Consider the following 26,574-nt stretch of genomic DNA (forward strand, 5'->3'; position numbering starts at 1 on the left):
AAACATTATAATCATCCCCAACTTACAGATAAATAAACTGAGTCTTAAAGATATTAAATATTTGTTGAATGACACACAGCAAATAATGAGCAAAGATGTCTGACATCACTACTCACAGTCACTGTGCTGTTTTGCTTCATAGAGAAGCAATGAGATGGAGTAAGAGTGATGGGGTGAGCCTACACGGTCCAGGGCTTGGCTGCTAGCCAGTGTCAGGGCTTCACGGAAAGGGGGATACAATTCTGGATAATATGAAAGAAGAATTTGGATCTTTTGGGAGAATCCAAAAGGGAGAGGATAGGGAAGGATAAATGGTTAAGATGACTGAATGCTCTTCGCTGTGACCACATCCCCAGCTCTCCCCCGAATCATCAGGGAAGGTCATGAACATCAATGAAATTCTTGGTGCTCTTCAAGGCTTTGTAGAAACATTAAAAACTGTTTAGTTCTGCACCCAGGTGGGTGTGGGGATAAAATAGGAGTCAGGTTGCTATGGAGGAGGAGGGGAAGTAGAAAGAATTACCTCCAAGGGAGTTTGATGAAACCAGGTGGAGGATTACTATGAGCTTTCTCCAGCCTTTGAATGTGTCTTCTTTAAGAAAGTTCTGCCTAGAATGCAAGGGACGGTATATTATTTTGGGTTCTCCAGAGAAAAAGAACCACTAGGAGATGTGTATAATTTATTATATGGAATTGGCCCATATAGTTTTGGAGGCTGAGATCTGCAGCTGGCAAACTGGAGGCCCAGGAGAGCCAATGGTATAGTTTCTGTCTGAGTCTGAAGGCCTAGAATTAGGAGAGCCAACAGTATAAGTTCTAGTCTGAGTCCAAGCCCGAAGGCAAGAGAAGGTCAGTGTCCCAGATTAAAGACAGTCGGGCAAAGATAGTAAATTTTCTCCAGCTGAGCCTTTTTGTTCTATTCAGGCCTTCAGCACATCGGATGAGGCCCATCCACTTTGGAGAGCGCAACCCCGTTTACTCCGTCCACTGATTCAGATGTTAATCTCATCCAGGAATGCGCACACAGCCAGAATCACGTTTAGCTAAAGACTTGGTCACCCCATGGCTCAGTCAAGCTGATACACAAAATTAACCATCACAGATAGGAAAGCACCAGATGATATCGGCTCAAATATAAGATCCGGAAAGAAGAAGGGCCAATTCAGTTGTGGGAGGTGGTCTCCTAGGAGCTGTGTTACTTTAGCTAAATAATGACACAAGGGAATTTTTTGGTAGACTAGGGGTCCAGCATATTTTGTACTTTGTAAACACATTTTTATGGTGGTAATTTATTTATAAATTTAACCATTTTAATCATTTTAATTGTCTCATCCAGCGGCATTAAGTGCATTCACAATGTCTTACAACCACCTCCGTTATCCTGGAATGTCTCTGATAGACAAAATCAGTATGTGAAAGGTCATTCTTGGCAGAGGAAATGAGGAGGGTCTCAGAGAGAAATGAGATATCAGGCAAATGCAAGAAATCGGCTATGGCCAAAACGTAGACTGCAGTGATAGTGTCTCTGTGTGTGTGGCGGGGCGGGGGGGGGGGGGGGGGGGGGGGGGGGGGGGGGGGGGGAAGGCAGTGGCTGGGAGAGGAATGACTTTCAAGACATGAGCCTAGGAAAGCACAGAGCCAGATCATGCAGGGTTTTCTAAGCCATGCTACTGAGTTGCAGTTTAATCCTATAGGCTGTGAGAAGCAATGGAAGTAAGTGGGGTGAATGTCTCAAGCTCACCTTCTGGGAAAACCAAACTAAGAAAAGTGGTTCGGGAAGTGCTCTCAGGATGGAGCCTACAGCTGGCTCCCTCAAGTCAGACCGTAACGAGAACAGCATCGTTGGCGGTGTTTGCAGCTGTGGTAACTCCTGACCGCCTGGGGAGCACAATTACTGAAATGCTACCTGTGAGGGGTTGGAATGGAAGAGAAAGCACTGGCTTATATGACCTCTGTAGCACTTGAAAGATAACCTATGGGGGCAACGGCAGTGATAAGGACCACGGAATTGTTAACTGAAGAAAGTGAATAAAAAGCTTGGGTCAACCAACCATCAACTCATGGTGGCACATTGTGAAAGCCAGAGGTCCTCGATGGAAGCATCTAATGTCTTTATCTCCTGCATCTCTAGGGCAACACTGTGTTGAAAATCAGGTCTAGGGTTTGCTCTAAGGATAACAGACCTACAACGGAAGCTGCAAGCACAGTCCTAGGAGGTCTTTCATGTTAAAAATCAGGCTCTGATAGGAAAAGAGTTGGACTCTAAGACCTGGGATTCGGACATTGGGTGGAAAGCTCCAGGCTGGCAGAATGGACCCCTTCCCCTTAGCAGAGGCAACCAACCTCCCACGTCCTGGAACCATACACAGGCCTCTCTTGAGGCAGATGCCTCACACGGTGCTAGTGCCCTCCTCATTGTTCCTTCCCTCATTGAGTCTACACCAGTGACTAGGCTAAGGTCTTAGAATACCCTGAAAAGGAAAGGAAAGCTACAGGAAGAAACGACTTATCCACCAAAAGAGCTGCAGGACCTGGCTGATGCATCCCAGTCATTACTGAGGGAACATATATAAGAGTGGACTTTGGGGATATTGGATTGAGAGACTGGTTGGTGGAATGAACCACCCCTCAAAAAAAAATAAACCACCCACTTAGAGACAAGTTGATTACATCAGCCCCTTCCATCCCAAAGGGGGCAGTAGTTCGTCCTACCAGGGTTGATGTTTATTTCAGTTTCCCTTCCCTGCGAGCAGTTCCCTTGCAAGCCCAATATCCAAGGATTTATGGAGTTTTCGAGATATTGACATGAGATCCTGCATAATATTTCCTTAAACTAAGGGAGCCAAGGTGTGACAATAGGCACATGACCATGAGACCCACTGGTCTTTCGATTTACTGAATCTCCCAGAAGCTGCCAGATTGATGAGATATTAAAACCGGCTTTTATAGTCTCAGCTAAGGTAGCAGCTCACAGACCTTTCAGAGCTGGGGTCAGGCCCTTGTACCTTCACTCCCAGTGTTTAATTTGAGGGAACTTATGCCCCCTGTAATAGGAATTTTAGGGTCGGCAGAATTCGAGGTCTTCGTCTTTGTGGGGTTGTGCTTCGACCAGGGGACATGATAAGTGTTACACTGAACCTAAAGCTACTGCCAAGGGTTATTTTGGGCTCCTCATGTAGGTGGACCAGCAGGCCAATAACCAGTTATTGTACTGGTGTTAATTGACCTTGATCATCACAGAAGGGAACAGCTGCTGTTACAAAATATCGATTAAAGCCTCAGCAAAGGCTGAAGCTATGGGGACTGTAATTCATTTCACTCATCTTCCCATTTATAAGTCTACTTAGAGACCATGGCCTTCAACTACCTTGAGGCATCAGTATCAGAGCTGCTCAGTGTGGGGCAGGGGTACTCTGAGCAAAGCCAGGAGTGGGGGACTGTAACAGGCAATGTCCCACCATGTCTCCTTGGCACTCATCTGGCCCCGCAGCTACAGGACAGTGGCCTTGCACACTGACAGCTTCCCAGCCCAAATGTCTGTCTCTCCGCCCCTTGGCCTGAGACCTTTGCCTGGCGCCATGGGAATTTGCTTAGCCTGCACACAGGAGAGTTCAAACGTGCTGGGATTTAAACCCCAGAGCAAATATCAACAATAAAGGACAGCAGCCGTTGGATAAATAGCCCAGCCGCCCTGTCCTGCAGTAGAACTACGTTGAGGTGCATTCTTCACAGCTGCTCAGCGATCTTGAGCCCCAAGTCCATGATGTGACTATAAACACATGCTCGATTGTCGTTTATCCTAAGCTCTTCTACTCTGCTCATTCCTTCATTGGTACTTCCTGAGATCACCTCCCAAATAAACTACTTACCCCCAGTCCTTGTCTCGGGAATCCAAACTAGGGCAGTGTGCCATGACAAAGGGTTCTATTGTCAAAAGCTCCTCTTGGGCTTCCCTGGTGGCGCAGTGGTTGAGAGTCCGCCTGCCGATGCAGGGGACACGGGTTCGTGCCCCGGTCCGGGAAGATCCCACATGCCGCGGAGCGGCTGGGCCCGTGCGCCATGGCCGCTGAGCCTGCACGTCCGGAGCCTGTGCTCTGCAACGGCAGGGCCCACAGTGGTGAGAGGCCCGCGTACCGCAAAAAAAAAAAAAAAAAAGCTCCTCTTGATGACTTAGAATTCATTTTAGCACCTTAATAGTTCTGAAATTTGTATTGTAATAAAAAACAAAAAATAAGACAAAATTCTTTGCACTGCATTTACCACTGTATTTCTCTAGCATATTTGTGTATGGTTGAAAGAATGGACTTTGGAATCAAACCAACCTGGTTTGAATGACGGCTCCATTATTTACTTTGGAGTCACTCACCTCTCCTAAGCCTTTGGATCCCAAACTCTAAAATTGAGGTAATAAAGTAACTGCCTAAATGGATTGTTGTTAAGGTAAAAATAAATGCCTGGTACATAGTAAGAAAGTGATAAAACGTAGATGTTACTGCAGTTACGTGACTATAGCATCTTTTTTAGTAACAGCTATTAACATCTGGAACACAAATATTTTTTGGAGCTTTTTGTATATATTTCTCTAGGGAAAATCAACCTCTCATCTTGTGCTTAGAATATTAAATCATGATTCTATATGGTGACTTTTCTTCTACGAAAGTTTTAAAGGCATTTGTAGAACTCAAAAGAAAAAAAGCATTTGTATCAGTTAATTCCTGCAAAGGAGAAGCCTGTGCTGAACATGTAAGCTTGGCATGGAATATAAGCTTTGGAAGCTTCTTTGAGGATTCTCATTTTGTCCACGTTTCCAAACTTCTTTGTTCAGTGAAAAAGGTGTTTCAGGAGAAAGTGCTGTGTTTTTTTTAATTTAATTTTTATTTTATGTTACACTATAGTTGATTAACAATGTTTCAGTTTCAGGTGTACAGCAAAGTGATTCAGTTATACACATACATATAACCATTCTTTTTCAGATTCTTTTCCCATATAGGCTATTACAGAATATTGAGTATACTTCCCTGTGCTATACAGTAGGTCCTTGTTGATTATCTATTTTATATATAGTAGTGTGTGTATGTTAATCCCAAACTCCTAATTTGAAAGTTTTGTGTTTTAACGTGTAGAAGTTGTCTACACCGGGTCTGCCAGTCCTAACTCATGCTGTGATGACTCACCCAGGTTGAGGAAAAGATGGGGCTGCTCTGTTACCAAAACATAGGGCCGCAAACAGTGCTTTCCTCGTGGATGACCCGTGAAAAGAAAAACTACAGAAGACAGGCTGCCTTGGGCTTAACATCACCCCATTCTTCGTTCATTTCCTAAAGCAGCCCTAAGATTACCCAGCTATAAATTCTGAAAAGTTTTCTAATCTCAGAACAAAAACCTGTCAAGTAAAAGAACATGAACAACTAGGCATGTTTTATACACAAATCCCTTAGTACCAAACAGGTTGAATTGAGACAACTCCAGTGGAAGCCTAAAGGCAGGCTGTCTGCTTGAAATGGCTTTACCGTAACAACTCACCTTTGCTGTGGGACAAGGACAGTGCCAATCTACGCAAGTGTGAAAGTCGCGGCTCTTCCAGTGATTCTCAGAGAGTCCCACCAGGACAATTAGGCTAGGAATTAGCCAGTTAGAGCCAGAAGCTTATTGTTAATCTGCTCAGTCAGGAGGTGCAGAAGTAGCATTCTGAGCTGAGGATCTTCAATGCAGCATTTCTTTCTTTTCTTTCTTTTTGTTTTTTTTAATATGGCATAGTTTCCCTTGAGGTCCCTGTGTTTGCAGCACATGTGGATAGAAAAAGACAAATCATTTGACTCAGTTTCAACTTAACTGGTGATGTTTCCAGATGTTGAATTTACCCTTTAGTGTATTCACCTGGTACTAAGTCCCTGGTGCCTCTGTGTTTCTGAGCCTTATAGAAGTTATTGATACATCTGGGGAGGGAGGTGTGCAGAGGGGATGGAAGAAGGCATGGCTGACTTCTTAAAACTATTCTGGTAGTAATTTTCATCCGTACCAGGGCTCCTCTTTGGAGTGAGGGCTATTCCACTGTGGTGTTGGGATGCCCTGATCCCACAGCCAGGGCTGCCCCTGGTGGGGCTGTGCAGCTGTGTCCTGCACGAGGGCACCCAGCCCACATTGCTCCTGGTGGGAGGCTGCATCTGTTCTTTTCCTAAGTTATAACAGCCCTATTGGGAAGATCCCTCCAGAGTGAGGGCCAGGAGGCTAATTTACAAAAGCGGTTTGTGTTTGTTTGGTGTCAGCCGGTAATTCATTTTATCACACTGATATCTCTAGTCTTGAGACCCAATTTCTGACCTGCTAGACATCTTCAGAAGAGGAAATTATTCCAATGGTAAATTCTGTCAACATGAAATTAATCATGGCAAATGCCGGCTTCCTGTACACGCTTCAGTTTATTAACCTTCTACATCTGCACTGAAACCAGTTTTTCTTTTTGTTGTTGTTACTAAAAAAGGGTCAGGTATTGAGATGTTGCTTGACCAGGAATTGAGTGAGGTGTAATTTGAAAATATGAATTTTCACAGAAGCATTTCAATTTAGAAATACCCGCTGAAGAGAAAGCATAGAACAGGGAAACAGAGGATTCGCACATGGAACTTGGTTTCAAAGTCTCACTCAGCAATTTACTTTTAATGATTAAATTCAGAGTTTCCAAGTGAGTAACCTCTTGAAAGTAACTTATTCAAAAACAGTTGATACTAGCAGGTTAGTTCCCTTGAATCTTTGTACGGGAAAAACTAGCTGAGCAAACCATTATACAACTGTCTGTTATGATTATTTGATGACTTATTATCACTGAGGCAATCTTAAGCCATTTAAATCAACAGGATTCCATTTCTTCACCAGAGAACTATCTTTAAACACACAGACACACACACACTTCTGAGTTTTCCTTTATTTCTGCAGCTGGAGAGAGTACGTTGTTAAAATTTACAGCGAAACACAGAATAGTACAAGTGGAACATCATTAGTGGGACAGAATCTGAACCTCTTTTAATTTCCCTTTTTGGCTTTCTCTTCCCACACTTCAGATGTGTTATACTCATTTCTGCCACACCCTGAAAACACACCCAGATACTTACCAGAATTGAGAAATCCAGGAACAATGCTCTGGAAGAATGACAGGGCAAGCCAAGCTCACTGAAGAATAATCTCCAAAAGCCAAGGGCTCTGATCATCCACCAGTGGGTCCCAAGCCCGGTCTGTCTTCAGGAATTTTAAAATCTGAAACCACTCTACAGAGATAAGATAAAGTCATCTTTTGCCCCCAAAGAAACCTGTTTTTAAAGCTCTGTTGCAAAAATAACTGTTGCAGAAAGATCAAGGAAAAGAGAAGAGATTTCAAAAGAGAGAGCTAGCGCTGAATCTCTTCACCCCAGCTTCCTAGCAACCTGCTCCTGCCTGTGGCAGAACCATTGGCCACAGTTTCAATTACATCCTTACTGCATAATTGTAGAAATATTCTCGTTCAAAGTCATCACTTTTTCAGACCAATTTAGATGTCAAAATTGTTTGAATTCCTATCATGGTTTTACTGGTAATACTTTGTAAATTTATTTATTTTATTTTTGGCTGCATTTGGTCTTTGTTGCCGCGCACGGGCTTTTCTCTAGTTGTGGCGAGCGGGAGTTACTCTTCATTGCGGTGCGCTGGAAGGGAATGAAGTCTTAGGACTATTAAAAACGTTTATTTGTATCTTCTACCTAAATTAAATCAAGGAGTTGGAGTTTACCTAATTGCCTCTAAGGAAACAATGTCTTCCCCAAATGGGACAAGCTTCACTCACGTCATTCTATTTTATTTGAAAGTTTGTGGACTGAAGGTGGAGGGTTAAGTAATTAATAGATTTGTGATTTAAAACATTTTTATGGTTAAAAAATTATATATTTTTATATATATTTTAATCTATATTTCAGATTAAACATTTGTACAAAAATTTAAGGTAGGGCTTCCCTGGTGGTGCAGTGGTTAAGAATCTGCCTGCCAATGCAGGGGACATGGGTTTGAGCCCTGGTCCAGGAAGATCCCACATGCCACGGAGCAACTAAGCCCATGCGCCACAACTACTGAGCCTGCGCTCTAGAGCCCGTGAGCCACAACTACTGAAGCCCGTCCACCTAGAGCCCATGCTCTGCAACAAGAGAAGCCACTGCAATGAGAAGCCCACGTACCACAATGAAGAGTAGCCCCCCTTGCCTCAACTAGAGAAAGCCCGCGTGCAGCAACAAAGACCCAATGCAACCAAAAATAAATTTAAAAAAAAATTAAGGTAAAACTGGGGGTTATGTATTCACTTTCCTCTCCTGACAGTACTTGGGTGATGATGTAGGAAAGTGAAAAGGAGCCCTTCTTCCATGCATTTCTTTTTCTGATCAGGAATATTCGGTGTCACAAAAGCCAAAAGGATGACATATGGTGTATCTATACTGATATACTCTATGTTCTATGTGAATATCATGTGTTCACTGTGTTTTCTTCTGTAATACGTATTTCAAAATATCCTTTATACAACAATGAAGATGCACAGCATTCTATACAGTGTATGGATGACTCTATTATTTTTTAAAACTTATACTTCAGTTAGGACCAGTAATCTGTAGTATCAAAAGCAGCACATTTTAGAAAGTCTAAAAATTAGTGCTTCGGAAAGAAGATGAAAGGGTTTTTCTTTACAATGCCCACTCCATCAAGACTGGCCCCTCTAGGAAAGTCTTATCTTGAGAGTCAAAATAGGCCCTCTTTTGTATGCTAATTCTACTATTACTTGTTAATATGTTTGTCTTTGTATCTAAAACTCTGATGATAATATCCGTCTTATAATTTGTTCATAGGACTTGAGAATTTAAGAGGCTAAAACTATCAGTAATATAATAAGTTCCTAAAAAAAAAAAAAAGACTGGCCCCTCTAATATCAGCCACACCCCTGGGATGATTTGGAAAATGGCTCCTACCTGTGATGTTCATGAAGTCATGACTCAGGGAGTAAGGGTCCAAGCACAGAGAAGTGCCCAAAAGAAGATAGTCGAACCATGAAAACTCAACACAGTGTGAACTGTGTTTCTCACACATGGTGCAGTGAGATACAGAGATCCTAGAAGGTTTTTTTAATTCCCTTTTTCTCTTTCCCATTAATTTCCTTCATCCTCCTCTCTCACCCCCAATTCTCTCTGAAGAACCAGCCCTCACCCAGGCCTAGTCCTTTACACTCCAGCCCTCCATGCTTCTCCATTATACAATAAAATGCCCCCAGGACACACAGGCAAGGCAGAACCCTCCCTGGAGTATGGAGAATTAGAAGGGGTTGAGAGACCCGTACAGACACGATGGAAAGAGAGGGAAGCCTGGAATCCTCATATGGTATCAGTACCTACTGGACTATGCCTTACTGCATCAAACAGTACCACGGGCTTCCCTGGTGGCGCAGTGGTTGTGAGTCCGGCTGCCGATGCAGGGGACACGGGTTCGTGCCCCAGTCCGGGAAGATCCCACTTGCTGCGGAGCGGCTGGGCCCGTGAGCCATGGCCGCTGAGCCTGCGCGTCCGGAGCCTGTGCTCCGCAACGGGAGAGGCCACGACAGTGAGAGGCCCGCGTACTGCAAAAAAAAAAAAAAAAAAAACAACTGTACCGCAACACGGTGTGTTTTGTATATATAATTACCGTTGTTATTTACTAGCTGTCTGACCTTGAGAAAATTACTTCACATTCCTGTGCTTCCATTTCTTCTCTGAACAATTAAGATCATTAAGTTCATATCAGAGGGTCTAGGCCAGGTTTACGTGGGTTAGTACATGGGAAGCACTTAGAGCATGCTACTTAGGAAGCATGACCATCATCTTTGGGTTCTTCCACTCTGTAAGTTTCAGCTGGCAGCCTGGTGGGGGCATGGGAGGCCAGGCCAACTGGTGAACTCCTCATGGGGCAGACCTCTAACTAATCCCCCTGATTTACACCCTCCTCCTTTCCGAGTCCTACTTTTCCCTGCCAGCGTCAAGCTTGGCACTTCTCTGGCACTTATCAAGCAGCACAGCTGTTACTTGCCTGACGGCCAGCTTGAGTTTATGCTGGGTGGCAGCTCCAGTGCTATGTTGACAATGTCACTCATTTTTCATCTTCCAGAAATTTGACAGAATCTGTGGTCAGCTGATAACATCCCTCTTTGGTTATGGATTTATTTCCTCTGGCACTTGTTTACTATTCTACACTTTTTTCTGTCCTGGTCAGAAGTGATTATTAAATAGAGTCCATTCCACCATCTTGAATCAGAAGCTCCGTGGAATATAAAGATTTTCTTCTAGGCTTCAGGGTTCCTTATGCTCATGATAGAGTCTATATACACTTATTTAGTAGATCTTCCAATGAAAGGAATATTCTTTAATTTTCAGTTAAAGAAAAAAATTCCATGACAGTATTAAAAAGATGTTAGTCATTGTCTCTAGTTATGAAAATCAACTTGAAAAAACACACCAAAAAATAGCATTACTTTACCATTTTTCCTTTGCCCAACAATATTTGAGTAAATTAATAAATGAGCAGCTGCACATACAAACACACTGAATTAGGGAATTCTGAAGGAAAAGGATCACTGCAGTCATTTTACAGATGAGGTTATGAAACACATGGGGTGGTAAACCGCTCAAGCTATAGACTCCTGCATAGCTAGCAAGAGCCAACAATGGGATGAGACTAAAATATGTCCTTTTCAGGTCTTCCTAGGAAAACAAAAGAAGTCGATCCAGCCTTTGTGTTTGTTATATTAATAGGACTGTTATCAGGCGTTTGTACCAAAAATCAACCTAATGAGGTTGTTATGACTATATTTTTCCATTGTTTTGATTCTCTTAAGGAAGGAAAGCCTATCAAACTTTAATGTCAGCCCTGCAACGTATGGTTTTGAAGCTAAAAGTAATTACACTCCACAGTTACTTTGTGTGAGACCTCAAAGTCCTAGACACATTACCTCTTTGTTACATTCAGTGGTAAATGGCACTTGGCATACCTGACTACTTACAGTGGGAGCGTGAGATAATTGTTTGGGAACCTAGAACTGCTTGTTTAAAGGTTGGGGACTCAGTATAATTACAGAGCTAGAAACCAGCTTGGCTTCATCATGGGAAATCTCATGCAATGCATTGTTAGTCCTCAGATGGCTTCTCAGTCAAATTCTCCATTACTTTCCTGAATTCCCTGGAATTCTCCTGCTCTGTTTATGACAGAACTAACAAGGAATGGAGGATCTCTATGCTGGAACAAGGCTGAAAGAAGCGGAACATTTTAACCAAAGTAATGATGCTTCCTCTGTCTTTGTCACAAACATTCCAGCAGAATTGTTTCTGTTAGTACAGACCATGGATTCCAGGAAGCTGTTATTTTTCCTAAATGTGCATCATTAGGATCTAGTGTGTTACTTGTTTAGGAAGGGAAGAAGAGAGTTGGAAGGGAAAAAAATCCAAAGACAAAAGTGTTGCTTTAGAGGACCTGTATCTGAGAGTCATTTTCATGTCTAATGGGAGACCCAGTTTCTGAATCTCTAGATATCCATTATCTTCTTGAATTAGCTATGCAATTATTTTAAAAGATGGCATTTTAAACACTGTTAATGATCACTTCAAACCCTGTTTTTTTTTTGTTTTAATTTTGGTGTAAACAATCACCCAGACCAGATCCTTGTGGATTTATGATGAGAAACGTTCACCTCAAATTTTGAAATGCACAGAAGAAAAAGTCACTGCCAAGGACCAACTGGCCAATAGAAGCACTAAGAAGAAATATCCTTTCTCCCACCATGCTACTCTGCAACCCTTCTTCACATTTATATACACCAGAGGAGAATTCACCTAAGAGCCATCGTGGATAAAAAAAACTATCAACCGGCAAATGGAAGATGGACAAGAGGAAAAGAAGTAAAGAGACTGCTTGCAGTCCCATGACCTGAATGGAAGAAGATCCCATCTCAAGCGGGAAGCTGTGCCACGGAAGATAGGAGAACCACCAACTAAACCACACTGATGTTCCCGGGTGTCTTGACCTACCAGAAAGCTCTCGGTCCATTCCCTCTGGTGACAGCACTGGATAAATACTATTTGATATCTGTGTCCTGGGTATTGGTCACTGAGGAAGAAGTTCAGGGAGTAGACTACTAGAAACCATTAAAGTTCATTCAAAAATTGTTTTTTTAATGCTCACCTAAAATAAGCAGGACCCTTAAAACTTGAAAATGATAAAAGCAACTTTTCATTTTATCCAATGTTCTTACTACCCCACTACTGGGCATAGACCCTGAGAAAAGCAATCTACAGATTCAATGCAATCCCTATCAAACTACCAATGACATTTTTCACAGAACTAAAACAAAAAATTTCACAATTTGTATGGAAACATAAAAGACCCCGAATAGCCAAAGCAATCTTGAGACAGAAAAACAGAGCTGGAGGAATCAGGCTCCCGGACTTCAGACTACTACAAAGCTATAGTAATTAAGACAGTATGGTACTGGCACAAAAACAGAAATATAGATCAATGGAACAGGATAGAAAGCCCAGAGATAAACCCACACACATATGGTCACCTTATCTTTGATAAAGGAGGCAAGAATATACAATGGAGAAAAGACAGCCTCTTCAATAAGTGGTGCTGGGAAAACTAGATAGCTACATGTAAAGGAATGAAATTAGAACACTCCCTAACACCATACACAAAAATAAACTCAAAATGGATTAAAGACCTAGATGTAAGGCCAGACACTATAAAACTTAGAGGAAAACATAGGCAGAACACTCTATGACATAAATCACAGCAAGATCCTTTTTGACCCACCTCCTAGAGTAATGGAAATAAAAACAAAAATAAACAAATGGGACCTAATGAAACTTAAATGCTTTTGCACAGCAAAGGAAACCATAAACAAGACGAAAAGACAACCCTCAGAATGGGAGAAAATATTTGCAAATGAAGCAACTGACAAAGGATTAATCTCCAAAATTTACAAGCAGCTCACGCTGCTCAATATCAAAAAAACAAACAACCCAATCCAAAAATGGGCAGAAGACCTAAACAGACATCTCTCCAAAGAAGATATCCAGATTGCCAACAAACACATGAAAGGATGCTCAACATCACTAATCATTAGAGAAATGCAAATCAAAACTACAATGAGGTATCACCTCACACCAGTCAGAATGGCCATCATCAAAGAATCTGTAAACAATAAATGCTGCAGAGGGTGTGGAGAAAAGGGAACCCTCCTGCACTATTGGTGGGAATGTAAACTGATACAGCCACTATGGAGAACAGTATGGAGGTTCCTTAAAAAACTAAAAATAGAACTACCATACAACCCAGCAATCCCACTACTAGGCATAGACCCTGAGAAAACCGTAACTCAAAAAGAGTCATGTACCACAATGTTCACTGCAGCTCTATTTACAATAGCCAGGACATGGAAGCAACCTAAGTGTCCACTGACAGATGAATGGATAAAGAAGATGTGGCACATATATACAATGGAATATTACTCAGCCATAAAAAAAGGAAATTGAGTTATTTGTAGTGAGGTGGATGGACCTAGAGACTGTCATACAGAGTGAAGTAAGTCAGAAAGAGAAAAACAAATACTGTATGCTAACACATATATATAGAATCTAAGGGGGAAAAAATGGTTCTGAAGAACCTAGGGGTAGGACAGGAATAAAGACACAGATGTAGAGAATGGACTTGAGGACACTGGGAGGGGTAGGACAGGAATAAAGACACAGATGTAGAGAATGGACTTGAGGACACTGTCATACAGAGTGAAGTAAGTCAGAAAGAGAAAAACAAATACCGTATGCTAACACATATATATAGAATCTAAGGGGGAAAAAATGGTTCTGAAGAACCTAGGGGTAGGACAGGAATAAAGACACAGATGTAGAGAATGGACTTGAGGACACTGGGAGGGGGAAGGGTAAGCTGGGACGAAGTGAGAGAGTGGCATGGACATATATACACTATCAAACGTAAAACAGATAGCCAGTGGGAAGCAGCCACATAGCACAGGGAGAGCAGCTTGGTGCTTTGTGACCACCTAGAGGGGTGGGATAGGGAGGGTGGGAGGGAGACACAAGAGGGAGGGGATATGGAGATATATGTATATGTATAGCTGATTCACTTTGTTATACAGCAGAAACCAACATAACATTGTAAAGCAATCATACTCCAATAAAGATGTTAAAAAAGAAATCCCCTTCCTCAGATTGGCGGTGGGGGGGGGGGGGTGCTGAGAAGCAAAACCAAAAAAACTGCAAACTAGATACAAGATTAGAACACCTGGTTTATTGGGAAAAATTCATAATGAAAACTGCAACTGCTTATTTTTACAACTTACAGGATAATAATTCGATACATAAAATGAATTGGTTTCCATTACATAAGTACAAATATTTTTTAAAAATCCATGTGATATATCATATTTGCCATTCAGAGAAATCCCACATCCCTGAATTCTCCTGTTGCATGTTTTACCTCAGATATTTTTAATCTGTTTACCAAGGGAAACCAGGTTTTTAACCGTATTTGAGTTTTTGATTACAGCTGCAATCTATCAGAAGCTGTGTCTACATGATTAGAGCCTGGTCAAGCCTAAGACGAAAAATTCAAGCCATTTCTTCTCTTTAGGCTCTTTTAATGTTACTTTTGTGATGGGAATGGCCCTCCTAATGGTTTACTAAACAACCTAATCCTACCTAGAGGTTACGACGAATTAGACCAATCCACCTTTTAATCCAGTCTACCCTAGTCTAGAACATATAGACACCAAACAGCACAGAATTATTAGTAGCACTTTACCACACCCCAACCCTACAAACCACTTTAAAAGAGAAAATTTCATCTTAAGATTTCACTACTTAAGGAGGTCTTACTACTGCAACAGGCTTTGGCTATGAAAGAATACTTTCCTAGATGCCATATCAAGTTAACGGGAAGCTTAGCCCCAAATCAGTTATTCATGATGTTAATTAGAAATCCTCACAAATGATATGCATTTAGGAAATGATTTTGCTTCTTTAAATAGCTGAAGGTTTGAAAAAATATTTATTTTTTGCATTTCTTTTAGAATATTTGGTCACTGGCAATTTTTACCAATATCTTCCTCTTCTCCTTAGTCCTTAATAGACCCAGTTCATTCCATCTGGGAAAAACAGAAACCGGATCAGATTACTCAAATCTCTGAAGCCTTCTCATTTTTACCTTACAAATTACGTAAGTTTCCTTCTCATATTCTTTTACAAATGCAATATAAATGGTATGGCTAGATATAAGGAAACACTGGCATATTAGTAATTAGGTAATTAGTTAAAAGAAGTAAGTCTTGTTTAACTCTACAAATCACAGATAAAAGATGAATATGAAACTCTAAAACTATTTAAGAAATATTCTCTCCCAAAGTATTGTAGCATTTTAACTATAGTTTAATGATATGAACACTGCCCCAAACATAGGTTCAGAGTATTCCGGGGGAAACAGTTTCTTTCTCTGGAATCCATCTCAGCAGCAGTGATGTTCTTCTGCTCATTCCCCACCTTAGGGAGATGTGTAGAAGTACCTCGGCTTGGCATTGCCCAGCAGGTCATCTGCATAGTTGGGGAGGCAACAGAAGAAGAAGGCACAGCCAATCAGGATAATCGTGGCCGCCCACCCAAAGCCGTAGGCCCAGTTATAGATGTAAATGTCAGCAGAGCTGTTAGCCAAGTTAAAGGTCTGGTTGTACTTCACAGGGTAAATTACCAGGGCGATGATCTGGAACACAGCTAAAAGGAAGGAAAAAAAAATACAACGTATGAATGTATGAATGAATGAATGCATGGTAACAACAGATTATTTCCTCTTCCACAACATTTTTGCCTTAAAATAAGTATTAAATCCACCTAAATAATGCTGATAAAAGGGGCTGGGGGAGTCTAGTTAATCATAAGCCAAAAAAGATGACTGAATATTGTGTGTCAGAGATACCTGGCACTGAGTAGAATACTGAGTATATGAAATACAGACAGAAAATTAGAGATTCATGTACCTATGTAAGCATTATATATACTAAACTAAAGCGTGCTGAATTGTGGTGTGCAATAGGAAGCAAGAGGGTAGAGGAGAGCCTACTTTTTCATCTTTGCTTTTCCTGTGCCAAACATAAGTTAATATTATCAGTGTTAGCAAAATAAAACATATGTACATATACATATGTCTGTGTGTATGCACACACAGACACAGATAGAGGAATATTCATTCAATAAATAAATGACTAAATAAAACAATGAATCAGTGATGCGAATGATCAATGGGAGAATCAGAAGAAAAGCCTGCAGAGGAAGGGGGAATCTGAAGAATAAATAGAAATGAAGAGATGGAGGAGAGGAAGAAGAGCATTCCAGCCTCTGGGGAAATAGAAGCAAAAGAGGGGAATAACCACAGTGCTTTAAAAAGTGAAAGGGGGGCTTCCCTGGTGGCGCAGTGGTTGAGAGTCCGCCTGCTGATGCAGGGGACACGGGTTCGTGCCCCGGTCCAAGAAGATCACACATGCCGCAGAGCGGCTGGCCCGTGAGCCATGGCCGCTAAGCCTGCGCGTCTGGAGCCTGTGCTCCGCAACGGGAGAGGCCACGACAGTGAGAGGCCCGCGTACCGCAAAAAAAAAAAAAAAAAAAAAAAAGTGAAAGGGAAGATACGGGAAGGAAAACATATGTCAAAAAAATTTCTAAACTCTTTGATATGAGTCACATTATTACAATTATTATTAATCATGTATTAACAATTTACATTGCTTAAAAATAAAAGGAATTTATTAAATCTACTTTGTAGTCTTTTTCAATGAACATGCCTAATTCTATAAAGCTCTAATGAGTATACACATGCTATGCTATGCTATGCTATGCATTTTTTTGCCTAGTATTTAGTATGTGCATTGCCATGACTTTGGGTATAAGCAGATTTTAGCTCTGTGACACTCAGACGCTACTCTTCACAAAGAGGGATCAGCTGGCTGAGCTCCCAGGAGTATGTCAGGGAGGGAACAGTCCTCGCCACCACTTTTATTTCACCTTAATTTTTTTCTACTAGCTCCACAGATATACCCTTAACTAGTTTTCTTTTTTTTTTTTTTAATTACTAGAAAGGCTGTAGATGTTTCCACATCTTGATTTGTTGCTTCTATTTCCCAACTTAAAATGTTCTTCTTTGGCAACTTATGAAAGGCAATCTTAGTGCAGATCTTAGATATTTCTCTGGTTCCTGTCTACTTTATTTTTTTTTAATATTTATTTATTTATTTATTTATTTTGGCTGCACCAGGTCTTAGTTGTGGCATGCAGGATCTTTTTTTTTTTTTCAGTTGTGGCATGCGGACTCTTAGTTGTGGCATGTGGTCTTCTTAGTTGCAACATGCGAACTCTTAGTTGCGGCACACATGTGGGATCTAGTTCCCCCACCAAGGATCAAACTCAGGCCCTCTGCACTGGGAGTTCAGAGTCTTACCCACTGGACCACGAGGGAAGTCCCACTTTCTGTCTAGTTTAAATAAACTCTCACTAGTTAAGTTTGTCATTTTCTGCAAATCATTGTGTATGACACAAAAGGAACACGTCTCTGCATTTTTCTCTAATATGCCTAGTAATAAATGTTAAACATTGTTATTTACCCATTTTGGTTCATCACACAAAGTTCTTGTAATGGTTTGGATCAATTTTTACAAAATCTAAATTGTATTGGTGTTCAATTATTCTGATTTTAACCCAATAATATACATCACATTAAAAAGAATTGTTATGAAATATATCTTAAAATTCAAGTAGGGCTTATTCAACATTATTACCACTAAAAATGTACTGAGATTTCTAGGCTTTTTATTTTTCTATTAAACATTTCCCATTCCACTTGTCCAACTTTGAAGAAGGGGAGAATTAAATTGTAAAATGAGAACACGGGGTTAAGCAGGACAGTTCAGCTGTTTATCTATCGAAACTCACCAGAGCGAGTTTTTTTTACAATAACTCCTGCAACCCTGTTAGCTAGAGATGGCGATTACTAGATCTTAATGTTTTAAGGTTAAGGTGGACAGAAGAGTTTTACTACGATTTCTTTTAATTTTGGTAAAATATACTCAACGTAATATTTCTCATTTTAGCCATTTGCTAAGTGTTCGATTCAGTGGCATTAAATGCATTCACAATGTTGTGTAACCATCACCACTATCCATACCTAAAACACTTCCAACATCCACAATATGTACCCATTCCCCCTCCCCTCGGCTGCTGGTAACCTCCAATCGACTTTCCGTCTCTGTGAATTTGCCTATTCCAGGTACTTCATACAAGTGAAATCATAAAATATTCGTCCTTCTGTATCTACCTTATTTCTTTCAGCATAACGTTTTCAAGGTCCGTCCATGTTGTAGCTCACATCAAAATTTCATTCCTTTTTATGGCTGAATGATATTCCATTGTATGTATAGACTACCTTTTGTTTATATATTTATCTGCTGCTGAACACTTGGGTTGTTTCCACCTTTTGGCTATTGTGAATAATGCTGCTATGAACATGGACGTACAAGTACCTATTCAAATCCCTGCTTTTGGTTCTTTTGGATATATACCTAGAAGTGGAATTGATGGGTCATAAAGGATTCTTCAATGAACGTTAATGCCATAGTGTTATTTCTAATGGTGATTTATATAGGCATCTACCTAGTGTTCTAAGACATGTGATAGGAAGCTACATCAAATTGTTTCTTTGATAAGGTCTTGTAAATTTGAACTACAAAACACCAAATAAAAGTGGAGGGAGGATTCAACAAGATTCTTCATATGTTTTGTGATTCCTAGCCATTTCTGATTCTAAAATATTATTCCAAAAGCAAAGTTTGAAACATGAGGAACACTCAAGTAAACTTTATTTTGAATCAGGAGACATGTTTAAATGTACAGGGGACGGTTAGACCTGCACTGGCTGGTTCTCGGAGGCTACCTCCTTCCTCCCAGCCAGGGCCTTTTTGCTCCTCACTTATCCTGCCCTAGATCCTGCCATCACCTTCTTTGTACTCAGGGAACCCTGCGCACAGCAGTCCCACTCAGGCTCAGGCTTGATCCTATGGACCCCTCTAGTTACAAGGCTTCTGACTTGTTTCCAAAACCGTATGCTCACTTTGTATTTATACCCCAGGTCTGTGGCTGGACTTCAGCATTTGTTCCATGAGCCTAAGTTAGTAGCTTGAGAAATGGACTATGGCCGCCTCACTTTGCCCTTATCAGCATCTTCTTCTTCTTTCCCCTCCTCAGGAAATCCAGATTTGCATCTAAATCCAGCTCTGTGGCTGGGGTCCTGCTCCTTTGGCAGACTTCCCTACTGCCAGGTGCCCACCTAAAATTTTAAATAATTCTTGCCTCTAGATTCTTGCTAGTTCTGATATTCCCTTAATAAATGATCCCTCCAAGCCCCACCCAGCTGCATAACTAAGTTTCCCATCCCCCAACCCTGGCTCTAAGCTGCAAAGAGGCAATTCCAGATCTGGCCCCTCCCAGATCCCCCATCCCACTGCAGAAAACCCTTCTGTGACCCACCACATCCTAGGACTGCAGAACACCTTCAACAAGTGCAATGGTTCAGGGACATTCCAGTCCCCTCAGGCATGGGGCTCATGGGAGGCCAGCCTGGGACCACTATGGAGACACTGCACTTCCAACCCTGGTCCCTCGGGGCAGGGGTGTCAAGGGCATGGGGTCATCTACAAGAGATACCAGCAGGTAGAGTGACAACCTTCCTCACTTGGATGGGGGACATGGAACGCTGTCTCAGGCAGAGGATAAAAGGGATCCAGCTCTTAAAATACATCTCTCCTCTGTTACTTCTGCCTTTGGTGACACATTTTCCGAGAACAGATCAGGAACTGTATTGTCAGAGATCTTCTTTGTGGCGTGGACATTATTATATTGATGTCCCCTGCAGATAGGAAGAAAGGATTGCTGGCGCACAGTCTTACCAGCCAGGGCCAGGAGGCTTCCAATCATTTTCAGGAAGACAAGCATTTGGGATCCGCAGAGGGCAAAGAAAGAGAGGATGAAAGAGATCACCAGGATGATGAAGCCACAGAAGAGCATGGCGGCAACTGCCTTTCCCCACGCTATAAGAAAGAAACAGCAATTAGTAAGGCAGACAAGCCAAATTTAAAAGTTACTTATCAAAGCAACAATGGGTTTTTTTTTTTCTTTCTACTAATTGTATTTGGGTGGAAGAACAGATTTTCTTTAGACAATACTTAAGCATCTCCATATTTTAAGGGAAGAATAGGCAATTCATAGGTAGGACATTAACATACTGATATGCAGTAATGCCTTATCCCCTCAGTTTTGGGGCAAATGTTTATACCTCCAAAATGAAAAGTAAACTACATTAAACTGTATCTCATTTAATAAAATGGCATATAAACAGGTATATTTAAAAGAGTCACTCAAGTTCTACTATAACATGACCACAATAAACAACATTTTTACTATGGAACAATCTAAATTACAATCTCTTCAGGAACTGTTTCAAATACCTTTAAAAGGATCTTTTTTCCATATTAAGGTTTGGTCCCATGCAAAAATAATTACTGAAAACTCATAGTACGTATGACTAGACAGAGATATAAAATAAAACAATTTAATTGTAAAGTAGCTAGCTGTGCTTTTTATAACAAGTTTAGGTGCAAACAACATTTCTAAATTTTAACTTGTGAAGTATTCAGAATTTATTGCACAATAATTCTCAATTATTGACATGGGCCCTAAAAACAATAAGGATGAGGTGGAAATTGAGTTCTAGGTTTGAAGATCTACATGGGCAGCTCTAGCCCTGGGTCATTCTCCTCTGCCCCTGTGGGAAAAGAAGAGTCATGACTCCCAAGCTAAGGATTCCAGCCAATCATTCTTATTGTTCAAACTGCCCTGATTCGTAAAATCTCTTCCCACACAACCTTCTCTCTAGAGGCAGTAACTGACATGTAGGAAGTAATCGCTCTGTACCAGGCACTGGGCTAAGAACCCGCCATGCCTTAGCAACCTGAATCCTCACAATAACTTTTTAAGGTTCACACTCTGTTATCATTTCTATTTTAGAAGTGAGATTATACTAAGCCTTTGAGAGTCCAGATAACCTGCCCAGAGCCACACAGCTGGCAGCCAAGTTTGATTTCCAGACTGTCTGAATCCAGAACAGGACTCTTTTTTCTTTTTTTTTAAGATATAAGTTACATACTAGAAAATTCATCCATTTAAAGCATACAATTCTGTAGTTTTCACTCCATTCACAGGGTTGTGCAACCATCACCACTTTCAATTCCAAAATTTTCATCACCCCAAAGAGAAACCCCATGTCCGTTAGCAGTGCCCTTCTCCTCCCCACTTCCTTCACCTTCTGATCTACTTTCTGTCTCTATAAATTTGCTTATTCTGAACATTTCATATAAACGGAATTATATACTATGTGGCCTTTGTGACTGTCTTACACTTTCACTTAGCATAATGTCTTCAAGGTTCACCCATGTTGGAACAGCATGGATTAGGACTGCTTTTCTGTTTGTTTTTTGCTTTTTGTTTGTTTTTTTTTTGCGGTACGCGGGCCTCTCACTGTTGTGGCCTCTCCCGTTGCGGAGCACAGGCTCCGGACGCGCAGGCGCAGCGGCCATGGCTCACGGGCCCAGCCGTTCTGCGGCATGTGGGATCCTCCCGGACCGGGGCATGAACCCGTGTCCCCTGCATCGGCAGGCGGACTCTCAACCACCGCGCCACCAGGGAAGCCCTGCATTCCTTTTTATGACCAATAATTATTCTATTGTATGGATAGCCCACATTATGTTTACCCACTCATTCATTAATGGATGAACATGCACCCTTAACCTATTTCTCTTTATTGCATTTGAAAAGGAGAGCTGCGTGTACCTCGGCACTGGTTTTGCTCCAGCTTTAACCGAGCTTGGCTGGCAAACAAATCCTGACTTAATTTGGGGTCATTGGACTGGTCAGTGTTAGACAAAGTTAAGGACTAGCAGAAAGAACAAGGGCTTGGGAGCCAGCTTGCCCTCATGTATACCCTGCCTCTATTACCTATTAGCCACTGTCAGTCTGCTCCTCTGTTAACCAAGGCTAAAATGCCTTCTTTCAAGATTACGGTGAGGATGAGAGCTCTTGTGTGAAAAGTCATGGAGCTATTAATTCTCCAGCCCTCTCTGTTCAAAAATGTCCTCATGTATTCCGATGACTTTCTCCAGTACCTCAAGTTTTCACTTTATTCAACGTTCTCAAGGTTCTACACTGTCACATGAAGACTCTTCCTCAGTTCTCCACTGCATGTTTACATCTTCAACTATTAGAGACAAACCTGGGCTGAGCTCCCCTGTCCCCTTCTCTAGCCTCCACACTCCCTCCAAATCTTCATCTAGATTCAGGGATGACTGGGGTATAATAGGTAATTAAGGAAATGACACATGCTCAATGTTTTTTACATGCTCAAATACCATGTTTTCACACAAATTAGTGGCACTGGTCAGGATGGCGTCATGACAGTACCTGAGTGGGCCTAGTTATATGTTTATAATTTTTATTACTTTCCTCCACGTCTTGCTCTCTTCCCATGAGATCAGTAAGACCAAGGTAAAATAGAAATGTTTTATTTTAAAATAGACATGGATAAAGCCAAAATGTGAGATTAAGTCTCTTTTCCCACTTTTGCCTTGTCCTTCGAGTAAGGTAACTTTCCAGAGAAAACGGACCATGCTTTGGAAAGAACATTAATTAATCAGACCATCTCGAAGTCTAGCCCATAAACCACTGACTCAAAATCATCAGTGGTGCTTATAAAAAGTATGGATTCCGGGCTTCCCTGGTGGCACAGTGGTTGAGAGTCCGCCTGCCGATGCAGGGGACGCGGGGTCGTGCCCCGGTCCGGGAAGATCCCACGTGCCGCGGAGCGGCTGGGCCCGTGAGCCATGGCCGCTGAGCCTGCGCGTCCAGAGCCTGTGCTCCGCAAAGGGAGAGGCCACAACAGTGAGAGGCCCGCGTACCGCAAAAAAAAAAAAAAAAAAAAGTATGGATTCCTATGCATCCCTCCAGACATACTGAATCAGAGTTGGAAAGGAATCTGCATTTTACTGGTATTTCTTACATTTATACTAAAGTTTGAGACCAACTAAGAGAGATGATTAATCTTCTTATAAAAATAGCTGGAGCATGTAACTTTCAGTATGTAACCCACTGTCAATTACAGTCTCATGTCTGTAGATTTTTGCATGGCTACTGCCAATCATTAAATTCAATTAAATAAAATCATTAAATTCCAATAAGCAGACACTGAGTTTTCCTTTTAAGGTGAGTTCACATGTTTGAAACTGTTCAATGAAAAGGCAACACAGCTATATAAGCCACACAGAGGAATGCAAACAGGAAGATCAGTTGTATAGCAGAATGTGAGTTTTCAATAAAAACAGGAGAAGCATCCTAACAGGGAACATATTTAGTAATCAAACTTTGACAATCACAGATTAAGGTTTTTAAAGTATAGCTAAATAAATTATGTATGATGTTGCTATAAAGAGTAACATCAATCATTTTGCCTGTTTATTTGAGGAAGATTAATACAAAGTTAGATTATTGCTATTACTGCTTCCGCTGACATTACCGCTGAGGTGTAATTTACATTTAGTTTCAGGTACTTGAAAGGAATTAAATAAAAGAAATAGTAAGCCAATTCACCTAACCTAAAACCAACAGGTGAATGTAAATATGAACAGATCATTTTAAGAAATTTTCCTACGTTATGTTAAATCAACTCAATTAGCATCTTATTTAAAATGCTGAGTCTAAAGAAAATCAAAATGGAAAGTTAAGCAACAGTCTGTCTGGAGGAAGGCTGCCTTGGAAGTAGACCGTGTAAAACCTGCTCCTTGAGAGTGGAAACACCCACATTGATTCACTTAACTATCATTTAAGATGTGGCACATATATACAATGGAATATTACTCAGCCATAAAAAGAAACGAAATTGAGCTATTTGTAATGAGGTGGATAGACCTAGAGTCTGCCATACAGAGTGAAGAAAGTCAGAAAGAGAAAGACAAATACCGTATGCTAACACATATATATGGAATTTAAGAAAAAAATAATGTCATGAAGAACCTAGGGGTAAGACAGGAATAAAGATACAGACCTACTAGAGAATGGACTTGAGGATATGGGGAGGGGGAGGGGTAAGCTGTGACAAAGAGAGAGAGGGGCATGGACATATATACACTACCAAACGTAAGGTAGATAGCTAGTGGGAAGCAGCCGCATAGCACAGGGAGATCAGCTCGGTGCTTTGTGACCGCCTGGAGGGGTGGGATAGGGAGGGTGGGAGGGAGGGAGACACAAGAGGGAAGAGATATGGGAACATATGTATATGTATAACTGATTCACTTTGTTATAAAGCCGAAACTAACACACCATTGTAAAGCAATTATACTCCAATAAAGATGTAAAAAAAAAATTACAATGAGGTATCAACTAAAAAAAAAAAAAAAAAGATACAAATCTTGACATGGTTTTGAAGGTCCTGACTGATGGATAACAAGGAAGGCAATCTGCTGCCTCATGTCAATGACTATTTTGTTGTAAGGTGATGAGATGGATCCTACCAGGTCTGAGCAGGGTCCTTCCAGCCCAATATTCTGCCTGAGAAGGGAACCAACAGCCATGTAGACTAACAACATGGCAATTCTCCATGACATACATTTTGAAAACTTAAGATAAATCTGTAGGCTAAGTGCCTTTGGTCTCCCTTAATCACCCAGAATGAGTCTAATATCTATACATTTACCCAACCCTTTGGGAACTATATATTTTTATATTACACCTTGGTCTAAATTGTACCCTATTTACCAGCCTCAATGGAAAAACATCAATTTGTAAAACTTATCTTGAAGCTACTTCTTTCATGATTCAACATCAACAGATGGTCCTCAGGTCTTTGAAGACAGTCCATCTTCATCTATTCTGAAGACAAGTCTGTCCTTCATTAATATTTTATACACTAAATTTCTGCCTTTCCTAATCCGCATTTTACTGGTATTTCTTACATCCATACTAAAATCTGAGAACAACTAAGATAGATGATTAATCTTATAAAAACAGATTGCAGCACTGCCAAAAAGGAGCGTGTAACTTTCAGTATGTGACCTACGGTCAATTATAGTCTCATTTCTATAGATTTTTTTCATGGTTACTGCCAATCATTAAATTCAATTAAATACTATCATTAAATTCAAATAAGCAGAATGTGTGTGTGTGTGTGTGTGTGTGTGTGTGTGTGTGTGTGTGTGTGTAGGGGATTGGGGAAGGATTGTCATTGTCAATTATCTTTCTCTGAATTGAGACCACAAAAGCATGCTGCACTCCAGGTAAACAGAGTTTCTGCGCAGGGATGTTGTTTTTTGTTTTGTTTCCTTAAGGGAAGATCAATTCGGTGTTTCATATATATATGTAATTTATTCTGTCCTAAGTTTATTTTTTCTAAGTACCACTTGAAGAAATTTATGTTATCAAAGAAACCAGCAACATTATAAATCCACTTTTAGATAAGATTCATTAAAGATCCATTTAGGTAATGAATGGCTTGTCAGATTTTGCTATTGCTTGCAAAGATTCAACATTAAGTCAACAACATGGAAACCATTCACTGGTTACTAATGAAATTCTGAGTTTTTTCTAAAAAATGTTTTTAAGTTTTTTGTATGAGGGATAATGCTATACGTTTTTCCAGAGATTATATACTAAAACATGATGTTACAAGGCAAATACAGCTGGGAAAAGACCAGTAAGATCGACTGAGAAGAAAAGAGCAATAAAAGTAAAAATAAATAAATACCTTGAATATCAAGCTAGAAACCATAAATCAAAGTTAAGCTTATGAAAAGAAAAAATAAACAAAACTTTTATTTTAAGACAAGGAGAGCACTACTGCTATATCGTGGGTGACATTTTGGAGACTGTCATTACTTTTTCAACCCAAATTAGTATTTCTTTTAATGGATTTGCTGCATTCTTCAGTAGCTTTACATGTGGGCACCAAGCATTGACCAAAACAGTCTGTGGCCTAGCCCCTTACTCAGTGCCCTGCAGATTCCAAATTGTCACCCAACTAGAGTAGAGGATGGTTCCTTTCCAGAACAAAGGATTCATCTATGAACAATACAGAAAGCCCTACCCATTAATACAAGATTTTGTCAGATTCCTTCCTATTGTTTCTATAAAGTTCTTTATGTCATACACAAGCAGAACTGAAAACTGGACAAGACCATAATTGAAAAAATAAAAAAGATGCTATCTTGTGACCACCTAGAGGGGTGGGATAGGGAGGATGGGAGGGAGATGCAAGAGGGAGGAGATATGGGACTATATGTATATGTATAGCTGATTCACTTTGTTATAAATCAGAAACTAACACACCATTGTAAAGCAATTATACTCCAATATATATATATATATATATATATATATATATATATATATATATATA

At 40.7% G+C, this 26,574-nt stretch overlaps 1 protein-coding gene across 1 annotated transcript in view; it reads right to left on the reverse strand.

The window, feature by feature from the left end:
- Window positions 1-15,142: 15,142 nt before the first annotated feature.
- PERP (p53 apoptosis effector related to PMP22) overlaps window positions 15,143-26,574 on the reverse strand; it is a 16,735-nt gene continuing 5,303 nt past the window's right edge. The window contains exons 2-3 of the mRNA XM_029223301.1: window positions 20,027-20,167; window positions 15,143-15,812 (exon numbers count right to left, since the gene is read on the reverse strand). Coding sequence (XP_029079134.1) covers window positions 15,586-15,812; window positions 20,027-20,167 — 368 coding nt within the window. The 3' untranslated portion in view covers window positions 15,143-15,585. The remainder of the gene's footprint in view (window positions 15,813-20,026; window positions 20,168-26,574) is intronic.

This window comes from Monodon monoceros, unplaced genomic scaffold (genome assembly GCF_005190385.1).
Source record: "Monodon monoceros isolate NGI ecotype Baffin Bay Population unplaced genomic scaffold, NGI_Narwhal_1 Super_Scaffold_15, whole genome shotgun sequence".
In the NCBI taxonomy this organism is placed as follows: Eukaryota; Metazoa; Chordata; class Mammalia; order Artiodactyla; family Monodontidae; genus Monodon; species Monodon monoceros.